General features: G+C 32.2%; 1 protein-coding gene across 5 annotated transcripts; it reads left to right on the forward strand.

The window, feature by feature from the left end:
* The first annotated feature begins 311 nt into the window (after positions 1–311).
* On the forward strand, positions 312–15477 carry LOC134234720 (uncharacterized). 5 transcript variants are annotated; one of them, XM_062716772.1, is made up of 11 exons: positions 312–421; positions 6681–6773; positions 7728–7820; positions 9798–9890; positions 11055–11147; positions 12102–12194; positions 14128–14223; positions 14409–14473; positions 14570–14656; positions 15013–15061; positions 15174–15477. In XM_062716772.1, the coding sequence occupies exons 1-11, from the start codon at positions 385–387 to the stop codon at positions 15458–15460; spliced, it is 1086 nt and encodes a 361-aa protein (XP_062572756.1). In that variant the 5' UTR covers positions 312–384; the 3' UTR covers positions 15461–15477. The 5 variants fall into 5 exon arrangements, with proteins under 5 accessions (XP_062572756.1, XP_062572759.1, XP_062572757.1 ...); XM_062716775.1 differs by lacking the exon at positions 11055–11147; XM_062716773.1 differs by lacking the exon at positions 9798–9890.
* Positions 15478–19473: the final 3996 nt, after the last annotated feature.

A 19473-nucleotide genomic window follows, 5' to 3' on the forward strand; every position in this document is an offset into this window, starting at 1 on the left:
CTTTTAGTACCAATTCTTATATTACATTTTCGGTACACCACTAAAAGTCTACAAGTGGGGGGGCCAACCAGGCTTTCAATTAACATTTCTTATAGCATAAGTAAGGTTGGGAAAAAAAGTGGGGGGCCTGCCCCCCCCCCCCCCCCTGGCCCCCCGGTTGCTACGCCCCTGCATAAACTTCATTCGTTACTCATCGGGTTTTATTTAGTTTCAAAATCATCGGGATCGAAGATCAGAGTTAGGAAACCGCCGCATAGCTACAAATTGTATTGACTACAAATAGGTGAAAATTTCAGTTTGTGTGTTTTTTTCGGAATCAACTCTTATCTGGCTGGTCGAGGATTTACGGAGACAGCCAGGTGTCTGGTTCTAGCTATAATCAATATGGCCACTCCGAAGTGGCTAGACACAGGTACAAAAGGTACGTGATTTTTATAATATGAAACAGATATATCGTACAATTGAAATGGAAAGAGGAAGTGAGACAATATTCCGATAAAAATGTAACATCGTACATTTGCTTACAAAGATAATACATTCTTGATATTTTTATTACAAAAATATTAAACCGAAAGCAGATCAGGAACTCGGGGGATTTTCTTGTAAAAATAGATCCTTGTCATTATCTATTTTTATCCTTTGCAAAATTTAAGGACAAGGTCACAAAAAACAAGCTTAAATAATTGTGTGAAATGATTGCACTTTCTTACTTATTATGTTCAATCAAATGAAATGCATGCAAAAATTAATTTTCTTTAATTTATTCCTTCACAGACGGTGCCTACATATACTGGTCTTTAAATGTATCTCTTGCTTTTTTTCTCTTTTAGATCGGAAGTACACGTTTTTATTTTTTAATAACAGGACAGACGCCTATTGTTTAAAAAAAAAAAACTGCATAAAATTTCTAAACCTATCAAGAATTGAAAAATTTATACCGGGTAATTTAATTTTGTTTGAATTCTAGTCTCTCATTGGTTGATTTCCAAAAAGGAACGCAAATTATTTCTTAATAACCTGGTTTGGTTTGGGGAAACACCCCCATGACAACCAGCTGAATCATCTGTATCCATGCAATCTCCTCATTTCCAGACCTTGGGATTCATGAGAAATTCCAGATTTAATAAATGTTTCTTTAACTTTAAACAGTAGCTCGATCTTACCACGAGTAAACAAACATCATGGCTGCTAGATCTGTGTATCAGTTATTACCTCCCCTTGTTTCATATCACTCATATGTGATTTCTCAGGACATATCATTAAGTCACGAAGCAGCAAAATCCTGGACGTCACAGGCATTATAAAAAAATATATATTATTGAGCTTTCATTTTTGCAACATTTTCCCAAGAGTACCTGTCAGACCTGGGGTCAATTACTTTGAAATGTAATGCATTTAGTTACAATTACTTTGGAATTTTTATCATTACAATTACAATTACCATTACTCTCATTCAGAAAAGTAATTAATTAAATAACAATTACATTGTTAAAGTAATGAATTACATTACACATTACATTTTATAAGAGAAAAAACATAAAAAGTATGACCACACAATTTATACCTTTAAATTAAATTTCACACTTTTTGCTCGATTAATATGCTTTCCCTCAGATATATATAATTCAGAGCAGTGTTTGGATTTTGCATTCATGTATCATGTTCATGTAGTTTACCTGAATCCAATCTACAGTTGAAAAAGAAAGTTATCAGAACACGTTCAATAATGTTGTAGTTTTGTTCAATATCTAATGTTAGTTTCTCTGTTGTTGTTTTTTAATAAATGATTTATTCAACATTTCTTACTACCGGTATATGTTATATGTAAACTAATATTTAATTAACAGATAATGCTATAATTGTAAAACAAGTATTAAAACTTTATGGATTCATTAGCACTTCTAACTAGCTAAACAAGTACATATATAATTAACGAAGCTATAAATTAAACATAACCAAAGGTGATAATTACAAGTACCTAGTTATAGGATTTTAATTTTGAGTCCTTAAGCTACCAAAAATTAATGATCATGGTCAATATATCAGTTTGGCCTTAGTTTTCCTTTGTGTCTACAATAAAATCATACTGATCTTGTATCAAGTTTACCAACTCCATTTTAACAGAATGAAAAGGGAAAAAGGATAAAAATATATTTTGTATCTTAATTTAACTGGTAGTCTCACTATACATGTATATAACTGATGAATTTTTTAAATATTTTTCGCTGGTTCTCTTCAATTGATTTTACAATTCTCTTGTCAAGAAGCTTTTAATTCAAAGAATTATTTACTTTGTCTATCAATTACCATTTAATTAAAAAAAGATTGTAAGATATAGTATTTTAATTTTAGGACTCTAACATTATTAACAAAAAAAATTACCTCTCAGTAATATTCATTTGTTTCTCACTCAAAAATAAAAAGAGACTAATATACAAAAAGTAATTGAAATGTAATTGAAAAGTAATTGGTCATTACTGACCTTTTTTTAAAGTAATGCATTACATTACAATTACTTGTAATTGAAAGATGGATCCATTACACATTACATCCTATTACTTTGAAAAAATGTAATGATTACAATGCATTACCATTACACATTACCAATACCCCAGGTCTGGTACCTGTACAGTTTGAGTTACCTTACCCACTCAACATTCAAACACCATTCCTTATTAACCTTAAAATCTTTTAAACAAGTAGAGAATATTCGTTATTGTTTTAAAACCAAAAACTGCAGGTATTTATGAGGTATGGTGTGATATTGGTGACTCTCAAGAACGTTCTTTACAGGCCGTATAAAGTTTTCGTCCATAATCTTCTTCCCGTCCTCCCGTATAGCCTTTTTACAGAGGTCTAACGGTCTAAAATTTCAATTTGCTATTTGTGGACGAATGTTAAGAAAACCCTAGTTTACTACATGTTTTTGGATCAATGTTGGCGATATCTCGAGCATTACACATAATTTAACAAAAGTGTGGTGCGCCGTCAATTCAGGAAACGTCATTTTCACAATCGTTTTCACGGGAATCGCATCAGAGAAAAATTACTATATTTCTGTTAGTTCTTCAAATATTATGGAAATCTAAATACTCAATAATAGAACAATTTAAAGATACATTTGAGAAAATTGTTGAAAAATATCGCGCAATATAGAAAATTAATGAGTTAAATTTTGGATTCCGCATGCTTTTGCTTCAAATTTTTTGTCGTGCTCCGTATCTCCCCATCAGTGATATCAACATTCCGATAAATTCAGTAGCAATATTTTTTTTAAATACAGCAATTTTGCCTACATGTATTGAAATCTTTAAGATACATATTTCTGTGAAATTTCCTAACTATATGACGTCTTTAAGAGTAAATAATAGTACAGTCCGCCTAATTTTTGCCGGCCCTCGTATCTCCACCAGTTCACGCTCTTCAACAGACTGGCTATACTGTTGTGGTGCAGCAGGTGTGGCATTGTTATTTCTAAGTGTACGTCGTCGTTTAGGGTTGGACACCATCCTGTAAAATTAAAGAATTATAATAATGTGTGCAAACAATCCTGTATAAATGGGCTTCACTACCTTTGTAGTGATTTAAGAAATGAATGTAATATTTTTTACTTTGATCGATGTATCAAAGAAAAATTTGGACGGAAAACTTCATCAATTGATGAAAATGTTTTCCGTCCAAAATTTTCTTTGATACATCGATCAAAGAAAAATATTACATTCATTTCTTATCATTTAATTATGATTTTAAATTAATAAAATGAAACTTTCTTTCACCTAATCTATTAAATTTTCGCATCTAAAACAGTGCGCACGAATACATCACTACAACGTAAACGTTGCTGAAATTCAAAAGGGCTCAAACGAAGAAACGTTCTCAAATATTGTCGTGTCATTACCAACATTCACTGAAATGATTTACAGTTCTTTAACACAAAAAACTTGCCTATTGTGTTATTATCCCTATCGGTATATTTTCCCCGGCAAGTTATCCAAGTTCGTATATGTAAAGGGAAGCTACTCAAAATATCCTATAGTACAGTTCTAACGTTAGGTCACAGAAATTTTGGATTTCATATGCACATCTTTTCATCTGAATTTCAAACCGAACATATAAATACGTATCACAACCTGTCAATGCTGTAAAACCTGAAAGAGTCTGCTGCCGGCTGTTTAAGATTAAAAGAATCTGTCCTCATTCGTGAATGCAGTGTCGTTTTTCTCGATCATTCGTTTCCAAGGATTTAACAGATTAACGGTTTTCCTCTCTTCGGTAGCATTAAAAACGTTTTTTTTTTTTTTCAGAAGTCTATTGTTCATACCAGATATCTCAAATCCAAACATTTAACAAAAGTATGCTGATTTCTTTCCTTCTTTCCCAAAACTGTATTGTCGTTATGCAGACGATTTGATTTGTTTTGCAAAGGGGGATAATTCAAAAAGAAACGAAAGTAGAAGATAAGTCAGGAACGTAACGGACAGGTTTCGAAATTCAGAAAAATATTTATAAAGTAAAAGTATTTAATAAATCCTTCAAGAAATAGCCTGGAAGCGGGAAATATAAATGTAGAGACTGCCAAAGTAGTTCCGGCTGCTTAGTGCAAACGAACTCTAGATTTTATTGATGCAGGTATCAAAGGAATTTTTAAACCAATCAGATCTAAGTATTTTATAGAAATTAAATGATAGCTATATACAGTTGAAATTAAAGTTAAACAAAGCTAACCGGTAGACTGGTGAGTTTACCTAGCTTAACAGTAGTCTGAGCCACTATTTCATACTGTAGCCAGAACTGCTATTTCATAATATTATACTTTCATGTCAATTAGTCGAATCTGATTGGTCAAGAAACATTTGCTAAAAAATACTTTTAACCGCTGAATAATGAAGCTACGCCCTCCAGCGTAGCAGCAGTCAAGAGAGCTTGACGACGGTTGATATTCTAAATAATAGCGACTGCACAGAATTTATGCGCGCACGGTTCACTGTTATATATATTTGTATAAAACATTCAGTATAATATAATAAATATTGCATGTAGTTGAGTGTAACATTGAAAATTTTCAACCTTCGAAAACCATTGTCAACCTCTGCTGCGCCTCGATTGACAATGGTTTTCTTGGGGTGAAAATTTTCAATGTTACACTCAACTACATGCAATATTTATATATTCTGTAGCCGGAGCTAATATCTCATACTGTAACCAGAGCCACTATTTCATACTGTAGCCAGAGCCACTATTTCACACTGTCGCCAAGACTACTATTTCATACTGTGGTCAGAGCTACTAACACATACTGTAGCTGGAGCAACTATTCGCAACAAATTCGCGCTGTGACAAAGTTCTTTCAGAAGGGCATTCGCTCGAATTAGACTTTCGTTGTAAACTGACGCACTGATATGGGCAAAAATTTGATAATAGTATATCTGTTGGTATATTACAATTTTGTCTTTTTACTTGTGTCAAGAAAGCTACCAAGCCATGTACAGTTTGCTCTACCAAGTCCACTACATTGTCTAGGTCGTTACCTCCCAAGTGAACAATGAGATGCTTTGGCTTGTGACGCTGAATTGCGTAATTAAATTCTCGTAAATGACTGGGGTTTCCCACTCAAGCTCCGCCGATACCAAAGAAAATGACATTGGGAAGGCGTTCAATGTTAAATATGTCCTGAGATGGTCTGTGGGACCCAATAAATTGGTTAAAACGTCTAACATGTGAGCTACCAATGCAGAGGGTAGTCATATTTCGTGATCCGTGGGTGCGATTGCGGAGTCACGTTATCAAAAAAATTCACTTTATATTTTGTTTCACGCCCAGTTGAAAGGCAAACTGATGTTAATATCTGCTGCCCAAAAATAAAATCACATATAAATTTAAGATGAACAGTTGTTGCCCGTCCTGCAATGCAACCGATGAGAGGTTTGGAGTGCAGTTAGGCGCACCACACAGCTCCGTTTTTTATACAAATGAAAACACTATAAACACAGAAAAGTTCTCTGCGGATAGTTATAATTACATAGTGAAGTGTACAACCAGTTTTGTTCCAAATATGACTCTTGGTCTATGAAAAGAGTCAATTGTTGACATTGAAATACATAAAAAGAGACTGTCCTTCTCTCCTACCATCATCTTCTGACCCTCAAACATTCACATCAGCATACAAATCATTCATATACTGTCAATCACTTTTTATAGAACTTTTATTTAATCGCGTAATTATACCATATATAGCGAAAATTTTGTATATATAGAATTCAAGGTCGTGTGAAAATTATGCTATTAAAGGATTTTGAAAACTCGCGAAAATAAGGTGTAGCAAAATGATCTACAGTAGTAGAAGTCAAATGTTTATGATGGATTTTGAAAACTCAGACTAGCAAAATGACAAGAAGTATGTTTAGAAACGCAGTTTAGATTCAACATCACTCACTCCTAGTCCCTGTATTTTAATAAAGAAAAAGAAAGATTTAAGATAGAATGTGTTCATTTCTGACATATACTTGAGCCATTAACACCTTGTATTAAGTTACCCATGCTATGTTTCTTTTTGAAATCGTTTCTATATACCATCTGTGAGATTGAGTCCTTAATTAAGTATTAACGTTGAAATAATTGATAAATATCTTGATTTTCTACAGTGTGTATTTAGCAGTTCAAGTGTATTTTCTTCTTCTTAGATGACGAAATGATTGGTGATGAAGTCTCAACGCGACAAGCATCTCAAGCTTTCATGTCTAATGATGAAAAATTAAAAGATGATTCCGTTGAAAGTAAGATAGAATTCTTTTTTAGATTCCAATGAAGTCATAAAAAATGTAAAAATTCCTAAATTAGAGAGCTGAAGCAAGCAAACCTTAATCATACTTTTCTGATCGAACATCAGTCTTTCTCTTTGTCTGTTCATCGTGTGTTGTGAGTAAAGTTTTGACATATTTTGCATCTTCTCCCAAATGAGTGATAACGTGTTTAGAATTTGCAAAGTTTGATAATTGTATTGCTTTTGCATCAAGAAACAATTACATTCAGGAACAGAGATCTTTATATAGGAATATATAGGAATGACATTTAGTTATTTTTTTACTCAAAAGAAAGATCAAAAGTCTTGGCCCTACAATGTGTCAACATCCTCATGAAATGTATCCAAGGATATGTTCAGAAATTAGGAAAGAAGGTGTTTGCTGCTCAGATTTCGATTTCTGAACATTTTCATGAAGTATGCAACCAGTTTTGTTCCAAATATGACTCTTGGTCTAGGAAAGGGTCAATGGTTGACATTGAAATACATAGAAAGAGAGTGTTCTTCCTCCCCAACCATCATCTTCTGACCCTCAAACATTCATATCAACATAATTAATCATTATACCATATAGTAGAATTTTGTTCAAATCCTCATTATGATGGATTGTGAAAACTCAGACTAGCAAAATAACAATAAGTATGTTTAGAGACGCGGTTAAGATTCATCAAAGTTTACTCTTAGCCCCTGCGGTTAAATGAACAAAAGTAAGACTTAAAGAAGAATGCATTTATTTCTAACATATACGTGTGCCATTAACACCTTGACTTAAGTTACCGATCCTTGATTTCTTTTTGAAATTGGTTTCTACATGCCATCATCTTTGAGAATGATTTTTTAATTAAGCATTAACTTTGAAATGATTCATAAATATCTTGATTTTCTACAATGTGTTTATAGCAGTTCAAGTGTATTTTCTTCTTCCTAGTTGATGGATTGATTGGTGATGAAGTCTCAACGCGACAAGCATCTCAAGCTTTCATATCCAATGATGAAAAATTTAAGGATAATATCTTTGAAAGTAAGATGAAATTCTTTTTTAGATCCAATGAAGTCATAACAAATGTAAAATTCCCGAATGAGAGAGCTGAAGCAAGCAAACCTTAATCATACTTTTCTGATCGAACAGGTATCAGTCTTTCTCTTTGTCTGTTCATCGTGTGTTGTGAGTAAAGTTTTGACATAATTGGACCTTCTCCAAAATAATTGATTTCGGGTTTAAGATTTGCAAAGTTTGATAATTATGTTGCTTCGTGCATCAAGAAACAATTACATTCAGGAACACAGATCTTTATATATGAATATATAAGAAAGACTTTTAGTTATTATTTTCTACTGAAAAAAAGGATCAGAATTCTTGGCCTTCAAGTGTAAACATCCTCATGAAATGTATCCAAGGATATGTTCAGACATAAGAAAAGAATGTGTTAACAGCTCAGATTTCAATTTCTGAACATTTTCATGAAGTGTACAATCAGTTTTGTTCCAAATATGACTCTTGGTCTAGGAAAGGGTCAATGGTTGACATTGAAATACATAGAAAGAGAGTGTTCTTCCTCTCCTACCGTCATCTTCTGACCCTCAAACATTCACATCGCGGGTATGTTAAGGAAGCATATAAGTCATTTCTCGGAAAATTTAGACTTTTTAAAGAAAATTTAGTTTGATAAATTACCAAAACCGCTGATAAACGTCAACTATTATTATCTACTGAATACAGATAAAAGAGTGTCTAAAATAAAGACATGCACCACTGCCTCAGAATCAGGTGACTTCTATTTATAGCGAAATTTTCCTTAATAAAAAAGCTAATTAACAACAATACCCCATGATATTTCTTTTTACTAATTTCTATATAAATAATATAGTTGAAAAACATCTATTGTGCCTAAAAAGTGCTGCTAGAATCCCACTGTCCTGTCAATAAAATGATTATACACTTGCACAAAACTTTGAGAATGAATTTTTAATTAAGCCATTAATTTTGAAATGATGGTTCCCTGTGTGAATTTTATACAGTATCAAGTGTATTTTCTTCTTCTTAGAGATTTTTGGTGATAAATCATGCTTAACAAGCATTCTAGCAGCACTTTCATGTTTAATGATGAAAAATCTTTACAAATTTTATGTTTTGAAATATCCAGTTTTTGTTGTTCTGCTGCATTATTTTTGTCACAAAATAAATTAGAGAGTGAAGCAAGCAAACCTTAATCATACGTATAAACTGATCTGTCTTCGAAAGAGTGAAAATAATTTAGCAATGTGTTTAATTAAATGAAATCCATATGAATTTTACATATTATTAATGATGATTTGCTTTTAAACTTCATTTCACTATGTATGTACAAGCCGTCAAGTAGCCAAATTCTCTTTCATGACAATTCCTCAAGTTATTGATTCATATGACGTGAACATATTTTTTTCTCAAAATGACAAAATACAGCATAACAAAGTAAGAACATTTTCATTTGTTAATGTATCCATATATGTTCATTTAGAAAGAAGTTAAATTTTATTCTGAAATTTTCATTATGAACAACATGGATTGTTCCAAAAAACTCAGACTAGCAAAATGACAAAAAGACATGTTTAGAGATTTTAGTTTAGATGCGATCAGCATACAGTAATCATTTCATCATATAGTAGAATTTTGTTCAAATCCTCATTATGATGGATTGTGAAAACTCAGACTAGCAAAATGACAAAAAGTATGTTTAGAAACGCAGTTTAGATTCAACATCGCTCAATCCTTGTCCCTGCGGTTAAATAAAGAAAAAGAAAGATTTAAGATAGAATGTGTTTATTTCTGACATATACATGAGCCAATAACGCCTTGACTTAAGTTACCCATCTTTGATTTCTTTTTGAAATCTGTTTCTATATACCATCATCTGTGAGATTGAGTCTTTAGTTAAGTTCAGACTTTGAGATAATTTATAGATATCTTGATTTTCTACAATGTGTATTTAGCAGTTCAGGTGTATTTTCTTCTTTCTAGTTGTTGGAATGATTGGTGATGAAGTCTCAATGCGACAAGCATCTCAAGCTTTCGTATCTAATGATGAAGAATTAAAGGATAATTCATTTGAAAGTAAGATTAAATTCTTTTTTAGATTCCAATGAAGTATTAACACATGTAAAAATTCCTGAATTAGAGAGCTGAAGCAAACCTTAATCATACTTTTCTGATCAAACAGGTATCAGTTTGTCTCATTGTCTGTTCTTCGTGTGTTGTCCTTAAGTTTTGACATATTTTGCATCTTCTCCCAAATGAGTGATAACGTGTTTAGGATTTGCAAAATTTGATACTTGTGTTGCTTCTATCATCAAGTAGCAATTACATTCAGGAACACAGATCATTATATATGACTGTATAGGAATGACTTTTAGATATATTTTTTAGCTCACAAACAGGATCAAAAGTCTTGGCCATACAATGTTCCAACATCTTCATGAAATGTATCCAAATATATGTTCAGACATTAGGAAAGAAGGTTTTCGCAGCTCAGATTTTGATTTGTGAACATTTTTATGAAGTGTACAACCAGTTTTGTTCCAAATATGACTCTTGGTCTATGAAAGAGTCAATTGTTGACATTGAAATACATAAAAAGAGACTGTCCTTCCTCTCCTACCATCATCTTCTGACCCTCAAACATTCACATCAGCATACAGTAATCATTTTATCATATACTGTAAATCACTTTTTATTCGTGAGAACTTTATTTTCGCGTAATTATGCGAGACGATATACTCGCGAAAATTTCATTCTCGCGTATTATAGAATTCCCTAAGGTTATATAGAGCAATGACGACAATTCGTGAAAATTTTGTCTCGCTATTAAAGAGTCAATGACTATCTCGGGAAAATAAGGTGTCGCGAAAATTAAGTGATCTACAGTAGTAGAATTTCGTTCAAATCGTCATTATGATGGATTTTGAAAACTCAGACTAGCAAAATGACAAGAAGTATGTTTAGAAACGCAGTTTAGATTCAACATCACTCACTCCTAATCCCTGTATTTTAATAAAAAAAAGAAAGATATCAGATAGAATGTGTTCATTTCTGACATATACTTGAGCCATTAACACCTTGTCTTAAGTTACCCATGCTATGTTTCTTTTTGAAATCGGTTTCTATATACCATCTGTGAGATTGAGTCCTTAATTAAGTATTAACGTTGAAATAATTTATAAATATCTTGATTTTCTACAGTGTGTATTTAGCAGTTCAAGTGTATTTTCTTCTTCTTAGATGACGAAATGATTGGTGATGAAGTCTCAACGCGACAAGCATCTCAAGCTTTCATGTCTAATGATGAAAAATTAAAAGATGATTCCGTTGAAAGTAAGATAGAATTCTTTTTTAGATTCCAATGAAGTCATAAAAAATGTAAAAATTCCTAAATTAGAGAGCTGAAGCAAGCAAACCTTAATCATACTTTTCTGATCGAACATCAGTCTTTCTCTTTGTCTGTTCATCGTGTGTTGTGAGTAAAGTTTTGACATATTTTGCATCTTCTCCCAAATGAGTGATAACGTGTTTAGAATTTGCAAAGTTTGATAATTGTATTGCTTTTGCATCAAGAAACAATTACATTCAGGAACAGAGATCTTTATATAGGAATATATAGGAATGACATTTAGTTATTTTTTTACTCAAAAGAAAGATCAAAAGTCTTGGCCCTAAAATATGTCAACATCCTCATGAAATGTATCCAAGGATATGTTCAGAAATTAGGGAAGAATGTGTTTGCAGCTCAGATTTCGATTTCTGAACATTTTCATGAAGTATGCAACCAGTTTTGTTCCAAATATGACTCTTGGTCTAGGAAAGGGTCAATGGTTGACATTGAAATACATAGAAAGAGAGTGTTCTTCCTCCCCAACCATCATCTTCTGACCCTCAAACATTCATATCAACATAATTAATCATTATACCATATAGTAGAATTTTGTTCAAATCCTCATTATGATGGATTGTGAAAACTCAGACTAGCAAAATAACAATAAGTATGTTTAGAGACGCGGTTAAGATTCATCAAAGTTTACTCTTAGCCCCTGCGGTTAAATGAACAAAAGTAAGACTTAAAGAAGAATGCATTTATTTCTAACATATACGTGTGCCATTAACACCTTGACTTAAGTTACCGATCCTTGATTTCTTTTTGAAATTGGTTTCTACATGCCATCATCTTTGAGAATGATTTTTTAATTAAGCATTAACTTTGAAATGATTCATAAATATCTTGATTTTCTACAATGTGTTTATAGCAGTTCAAGTGTACTTTTTTCTTCCTAGTTGATGGATTGATTGGTGATGAAGTCTCAACGCGACAAGCATCTCAAGCTTTCATATCCAATGATGAAAAATTTAAGGATAATTTCTTTGAAAGTAAGATGAAATTCTTTTTTAGATTCCAATGAAATCATAACAAATGTAAAATTCCTAAATGAGAGAGCTGAAGCAAGCAAACCTTAATCATACTTTTCTGATCGAACAGGTATCAGTCTTTCTCTTTGTCTGTTCATCGTGTGTTGTGAGTAAAGTTTTGACATAATTGGACCTTCTCCAAAATAATTGATTTCGGGTTTAAGATTTGCAAAGTTTGATAATTATGTTGCTTCGTGCATCAAGAAACAATTACATTCAGGAACAGATGAAGCGAAGTTTTAGATTTTCTTCTATTTAGTAAATTGATACTTACTTAACAATTAATATAAGATATCTAATGTATGATTAAGAATTTTCATTCATTGGCTTATTTTTCTAGGAAATGAAAATGACCAATACAGGTGATATGCCAATCCCCCTACCCCTTTCCACGAGACACTCACTATGAAGGGTTGTCTTAAACTGACACTTTTACGAATATTCATGCAGTATCAAATCATTTGTAGAATTGTAGAAACATGGTTGTATTACTTTTAAGTATATATATATATATATATATATATATATATATATATATATATATATATATATATATATATATATATATATATATATAATAATAATAATAATAATAATAATAATAATAATAATAATAATAATGATATATCAAAACAGTATATATGTCACGTAGATTATATCTAAATCATAATAAGGCTGTCAGTAGAATGCATAGGGATAGGACCTTTAGAGCAAAAACAGGACTCAAAAAGTGACAAAAATATTTTGGTTCGAGTGAGATACATGTAGGATAAGATGTCTTCTCATTGTTGTATCGCGAATCCTGTTTCCTCTATCCAATATCCTGAATCCTGCATCCTATTCAGTTTCATTGCCTGCTGATTATAAGTATAGCAACACTTTATCTCTTAAAATTCAATATGTATAGATCAACATTGTTGATACTTGACTTCTGGGGCTAGCTTGAGGCCACAATGGTGTAAAATTAATGTGTTACATGTATACGGGAATGCAGAGGAAATATCTATCATTTTTTTAAGGACCAGAGCGATCATAATTAGGCGTCATTGAATATTTCTTTTTATCATATAGCCAATGAATAGCTTTTAATAAAAAAAGAAATGGCTAGAGAACTTTAGCGTTCAATATATTGGCGTTTTATGGAACGCTGGGTTTGTATTACATATATAAGTATTCCCGAATTATTCCGAATGCGAGCGTTCAATATCGAACGCCCCATAATAAACAAAAAATATCGTCTGGTAAGATATATTAATTTTCCCGCAAAACGTAATTATCATAATGTAGTACATATCAGGCTCAATAAAACCCCAATAAGTAGATCATAGAACTTGGTAGGGTCATTGAAATAATTAATATAAATCGATGGGAGATGTTTTAGCTATATAATAAAGGAGTCATTGAATTTATATTGGTGAATATTTTCACTCGTTGCCTGTACAAATGCACTCGCAGGCTCCTTCCTTTGTACAGCTAATTCGTGTCAATATTCAACAATATAAGTTCTATAACCCTATAGTGCTTTAGATACATATTCACATGCATTTAAAGCGTAATTCCTTTAATTCTAAGGACTGAAAAACACTATGGAACAAAAAGATTATATACAGACATATAATACACTCCTTGCACTTCAATATCAGGTTTATGCATTCTTAGACCTAGTTTGGACACACTAAATGATTTCATCTACCTACATGACCATATCCATTTTTTTCGAAAGGATGTATAAATAGTTATTCATTAGAAGATAGCGGCCAATCACCTCTTTCAATGACTTCTAAGTAAAAAATGTAATCAAATAAATATTTATTTTGTATCATTTCAAAATCCCATTGTTTACATCTTTCTACAATGACTATTTATCAGTTCATTTTCGTTTTTCTTAATCTAGTATGTAGAGAACCTGGTTATGATTGCTTTACGTTAGACGCATCTCGATTATTATTAGAAATTCCTCCATTGAAATATCAAGATGTTCCATTAAGAAGTAAGATTTTTTTTATTGAAACTTACTTGTACAACATATACATAGTAATCAATAACATATATCAAAATAAGTCTATTCAGAGATTAACTAGTGTGAAAAAATATGATTATGCTTAATGCATATTTACTAGCCACTGCTACATATTAATCAGATGAATCGTGTAAACAAAACTTTTTAATTGATAGGTTCTACTTCTGAATGTACATTTGATGTTTCGATGGTTGGTAGCAAAAATAACTTGGAGCGGGAGGTTCGTAACATGTTTTGTGCAATGCATTTTGATGAATTATGAAAAGTTCCAGACTTATGTTTTTAAATATGATTAATAACCCTTTTTTTCTCTCAGGAAAACGGTATAGAAATATTTGCACATGCCAACAAATATAGAAATAGAAGAAACAGGGACAATAAACGGAATTCTTTTTCCCATTCAGTAAGATTTTGTTTTCTCACTTTAGCAAAGATGACTTTCTAATAAATAATATTACTTCAAATTAGTCTACAAAATAGCACCATAACTGATCTTTCCGCGCGTGCAGAACGTATCTGTATTTATAAATCTGTTTTATTATAATCTCAAAAGACACTTGATTTTGAGAATATTTAAGGAGAATATCTTTATAATGTGTCTTTTTAGAGTTAAACTTATCAAAAATTGGAGTTTATTTTTTATACATTATTTAATTCTATGACGCTAACTATTATATGCAATGCTACGACATGGAACATATAAACAAATTGTAGTTGGATCGAATGTTGACTGATGCTTTTAATACATATTTCAAAAAGGAATATTATAAGAAGAATGTTGAAGTAGATGGAAATTTTCGAAGTCCATGTATGTATCTACTTTGTTTCAATATTTCTTAGACTATTTTTATGTGCATTTAAATATATCAAACAGTTAAACTTCTAGACTGAAGCAAACATTTATTGTAAATGCATTTTAGGCGAAACTCTAAAAAGAAAACCAAGAAACCAGGAATTGGTGAAGGTCAGTCGATTTTTAGGGCCTAATTACCTTTTAATGGGAGTTATGCTTGGATTAAATGTCAACAAAGTCGAACAAATAGTCATGAGCTACAAAGATCACGTACGGACACAAATATTTATGATTCTTATCGCTTGGAGGAGAATGAAGGAAAGGAAAGCAACTGTAAAAAAGCTTCTTGATGTCATCGAAGAATTTAAAGAAGATGTCGATGTAGTTGCTATCAGAGCAATTTTTAAGCTGTGACTTACATGATACAGCAGTTCTTAAAATCAATGCATATGTTTTGAAAAAAAAATAACTAAACATCCTTAATAAATCTAATCTAAAATATATTTTGCTCTTTTTAATTGTGTTTTATGTGTTGACCAAATAATTCCCTATTAAAATGCAAACACTCATGTACATGTAGTTACACTATCAAAATCATAAAATGTCATAATTCCTAATCTATGATGCTTCAAAGAGTTTTGAATAGTGTGAAAACAATATTTTTAATTTCCGTTGTTTACGTGAAATGAAGAGACCCATGGATTAACTCAAGTCTTCATGAAATGTGAAATTTCAAATGAATATCAACTTAACACATCTTTCACCACGAAATCAATTTCCCAAAACCAAAATTTTTTTTTTTCTCAAATCACAAACAGTGATTAACTATTATGGGTGAATAGCAAAGGGGAATACCTTCTATCAGTAGCAATTAATAAATTTTAAAAAAAGTACATAATTTCAAAATCTTGGAAAACAACCCTGCTTATTGCAACTTTATTTACTCTTTTTACCTCCTAGATACCCAGGAGCAAAGAATATTTTTCAAGGAGATGGTACATTTTCAAAATGATTCAATATAGCCCAACCTAATACAAAAGCCCCTGACACCGGGGGCCAAGATATTCACAGTTTTGGGAGAGGCGCCCATGTTCATCATATCAACTATTTACTTACTTTATCTGTTTAATACCTAGGAGGAAAAATAAAAGCATTTTCAATATATAATCAATGGAGCCCCCCACCCACCCTTCCTCTAAACCTCTCACTCTGGGGAGACGAATTTCTCAATTTTGCAAATGCACCCTTAATCATCATAACCTTGTACCTAGTTTGTCTTCTTTATATGCAGGGGAGAGAAGAAGATTATTAAAAATTTACGCATTTTCACTATGGGGCACATGAAGTTTTAAATTTTGGAGAGGATACAATGCCTTTTGCAATCATATCAACAGTTTGACTGCTTGATTGATTGTTTGTTGGTTTACGTCCCATCTAGAATATATAGAGACGTCACCATAAACTGGTGAAGGGCTTCCAATTTTGACCTTTACTTGGCACTCAGGACACTTGGCCTTTGAGGGATCTTTATCGTGCCAACTCCTGTTGTGACACGGGGCCTAGGTTTTTAAGGTCTTATCCGAAGGAACTGCGACTTTCACTTCAAGGTGCCGAGCGCAAGGCAAAGAAACAATTGCTGCCCATTTTTTATCGACTTAGGTCAGTCGCGGCCAAGATTCGAAATCATTACCTCCCGATCACGGAGTAAGCGTTCTACCAACTGAGCTACCGTGAACGGTATTTAACTGCTTGGTGTCCAGGAGTCCAGTAGTAAAAAAAAAAGTTTTTAAAGATTGCATTAATTTTAGTGGTTTTGGCCCCACCCCTCAGGTTTGACAGGGACCATTGAATTCCATTCACGCATAGATGTTACATGCGAAAATTGATTGAATTTGGTCGAACGGTTTCAGCGAAGTTAACTTAGGTGATCTAAAAAAAACCGGAATGCTATACTTGTATTATCATTTATTTCCAGGGTTTGAATAGCTGAAAACGATTATTGGTAATTTCACAAAAACTCCACCTTAATAGGATTAAATTGACATTCTCTTGAAAGTGTTCATATCTTAAGTTCGGCAACTGTTACAATGTACCATTTTATAGCTTGCGTCATGAACTAGGATGTTCTACAATTTTTACATGTATATTTTATTAGTTATTACAACTGGAAACCAAATTACAGATTATGATACGCACAAAGTATATAATAATTTGCATTTTTATTGCTAATAAAATTACATAAATACAACTCATGAAATAAAAAAAAAATGTAGTGTGATGCTTATATGAATCATCTGGGTTCAATACAAAATTAATTTCAAATAAACGTTACATGGTGTATTAAGAAATGAATTTAATTTTTGAAGATTGAAGAGGTTATGAACTACGACGCTTCACGCCGGCATATTTCATGAAGCGCGTTAGCGCTTCATGATAAATGTGCCGGCGTGAAGCATTGTAGTTCATATACCTCATGAATCTTCAAAATATTAAATTCATTTCTTATATTTACATTATTTTTCTGATGACTTGCCATGAATTTACGCCTTTCAACTGTCATTTGAAAACAAATCAGTGTGCACTATATTTTTTGACATCAAGAGCGGTATTATGACGTAACAATGGAGATATTCATGCTTATTCGTGGTACATACCTAATGTAGTCCATGACAAAATATGCTGCATTTTATTTTGTAAAGAATCAAAGGGGAAATTTATTGGTACGGCGCTGCTGGAGGGCCAGGTAAAAAAATATTTTTATTCGTTCGGACGAATTAGTTATTTGTTCGGACGAATAAGATATTCGTTCGGACAAATTAGAAATTCGTTCGGACAAATTAGAAATTCGTTCGGGCAAATAAGTTATTTGTTCGGACAAATGTTATTTGTTCGGACAAATTAGAAATTCGTTCGGACAAATTAGTTATTTGTTCGGACAAATTAGAAATTCGTCCGGACAAATTAGAAATTCGTCCGGACAAATAAGATATTTGTTCGGACAAATTAGAAATTCGTTCGGACGAATTAGTTATTTGTTCGGACGAATTATATATTCGTTCGGACAAATAAGTTATTTGTTCGGACAAATTAGAAATTTGCTCGGACAAATAAGTTATTTAACTTATTTGTACGGACGAATTAGAAATTCGTTCGGACGAATTAGTTATTTGTTCGGACAAATTAGAGAAAATGTGAACAACTGTCAGGACACCGCGATTAATGTGAGATTTGCACCAAGATGTTTCATTTTATTTTGATTCTTTGCAAAATAACTTTAATGAACAACATTATCAATAAATATTTTGAAGATAAGTCGTTTTAATGTTGATCTCTTTCTTATATTTTTTATGTACGTATTCACTACGCTGCATTTATTAATCATAACATGTAAATGATTTTTGAAATACATTTCTGATACATATGTCGCCGATATGTGGCTGAAATATTGCCGATTCGACGTAAAATATTCAATCAATCAATCTGGTACATATGCGGTGTATAAAATGAAAAAAAGATCCTCATTGAGTTTTTAATTAAATATTCCTGTTTGTGAATTAAGAAAACTTCACAAAAATGAACCTGTTCGTATTGAACTCAGGTTGTTCCTATGACTCGCGAGCCGGTGAATTAAGATGTCAACCGGTCAATCTAGTATATTCCCTAGTCCATTAAGTTACAGAGCATAATTATAGCCCCCTCCCCTTATTGGAGAGGTACATGTAGTCGAACAAACTATTTAATTTCACTTTCAGCATTTCTTAATTTTGTTTATACGCTTTTAAAGTTGAATACCAGTTCGAAGGTTTGATAGGCCAATGACTCGCTAGAAAGGGGAATTATGAAATCTACCCCTTTTATGGGGAAAATAAATCATGAATGAATGAATGTCAAAATATTCTCAAGTAACAACCCACTCCTCTATTAAAAAACGATCGATTGTCTTAATCACTGAGAAACTTAACTTGCATTAAATTATGATGTGTTTTTAAATTTTACTGAACTTTCTAGGAACGTACATGTATTCATCTAATTTTTTTTTTTATCCTTTTCCTTTTCAATGCCAATTTTTTCCCGTACCAATTGCCTGCAGTATGAATAAAACCTTAAGGAGTGGATCTCATCTTTTCAAAGAAGTGGTAACTGACCACTGGCACCCCAGTGTTACCAATTTAACACCACCAGCAAAAGTTGGACTGGTAGAACCAGATGATGTTTATTTATGATAAATTTTATGAGTGTGTCAGGGATGGGAGTGAAAAGATGTTTGATAAGAAGTAACTGACCCTCTGAATTTACTAGTGGGCTCTCAGATAAAATACTTCAGAACGGCAGACTTTAGGCCTATAATATATACCGGTATAGAACCATTTTTTCCGAATATTTACAATCAACATACCCGACTTTAATAGCACTTGTCTAGTTACAAC

Source organism: Saccostrea cucullata, unplaced genomic scaffold (assembly GCF_032062105.1).
Source record: "Saccostrea cucullata isolate Sc308-1 unplaced genomic scaffold, CSIRO_AGI_Scuc_v1 ctg3771, whole genome shotgun sequence".
Taxonomy (NCBI): Eukaryota; Metazoa; Mollusca; class Bivalvia; order Ostreida; family Ostreidae; genus Saccostrea; species Saccostrea cuccullata.

Bases quoted from the DNA above. Each gene is read 5' to 3' on its own strand.
- LOC134234720 (XM_062716772.1), top strand. From the start codon at position 385: ATGGCCACTCCGAAGTGGCTAGACACAGGTACAAAAG. The intron at 9,891-11,054 runs GTAAGATTAAAT...TCTTCTTCTTAG, and splicing joins AAAGGATAATTCATTTGAAA to ATGACGAAATGATTGGTGAT. The intron at 14,474-14,569 runs GTTCGTAACATG...TTTTTCTCTCAG, and splicing joins AAAATAACTTGGAGCGGGAG to GAAAACGGTATAGAAATATT.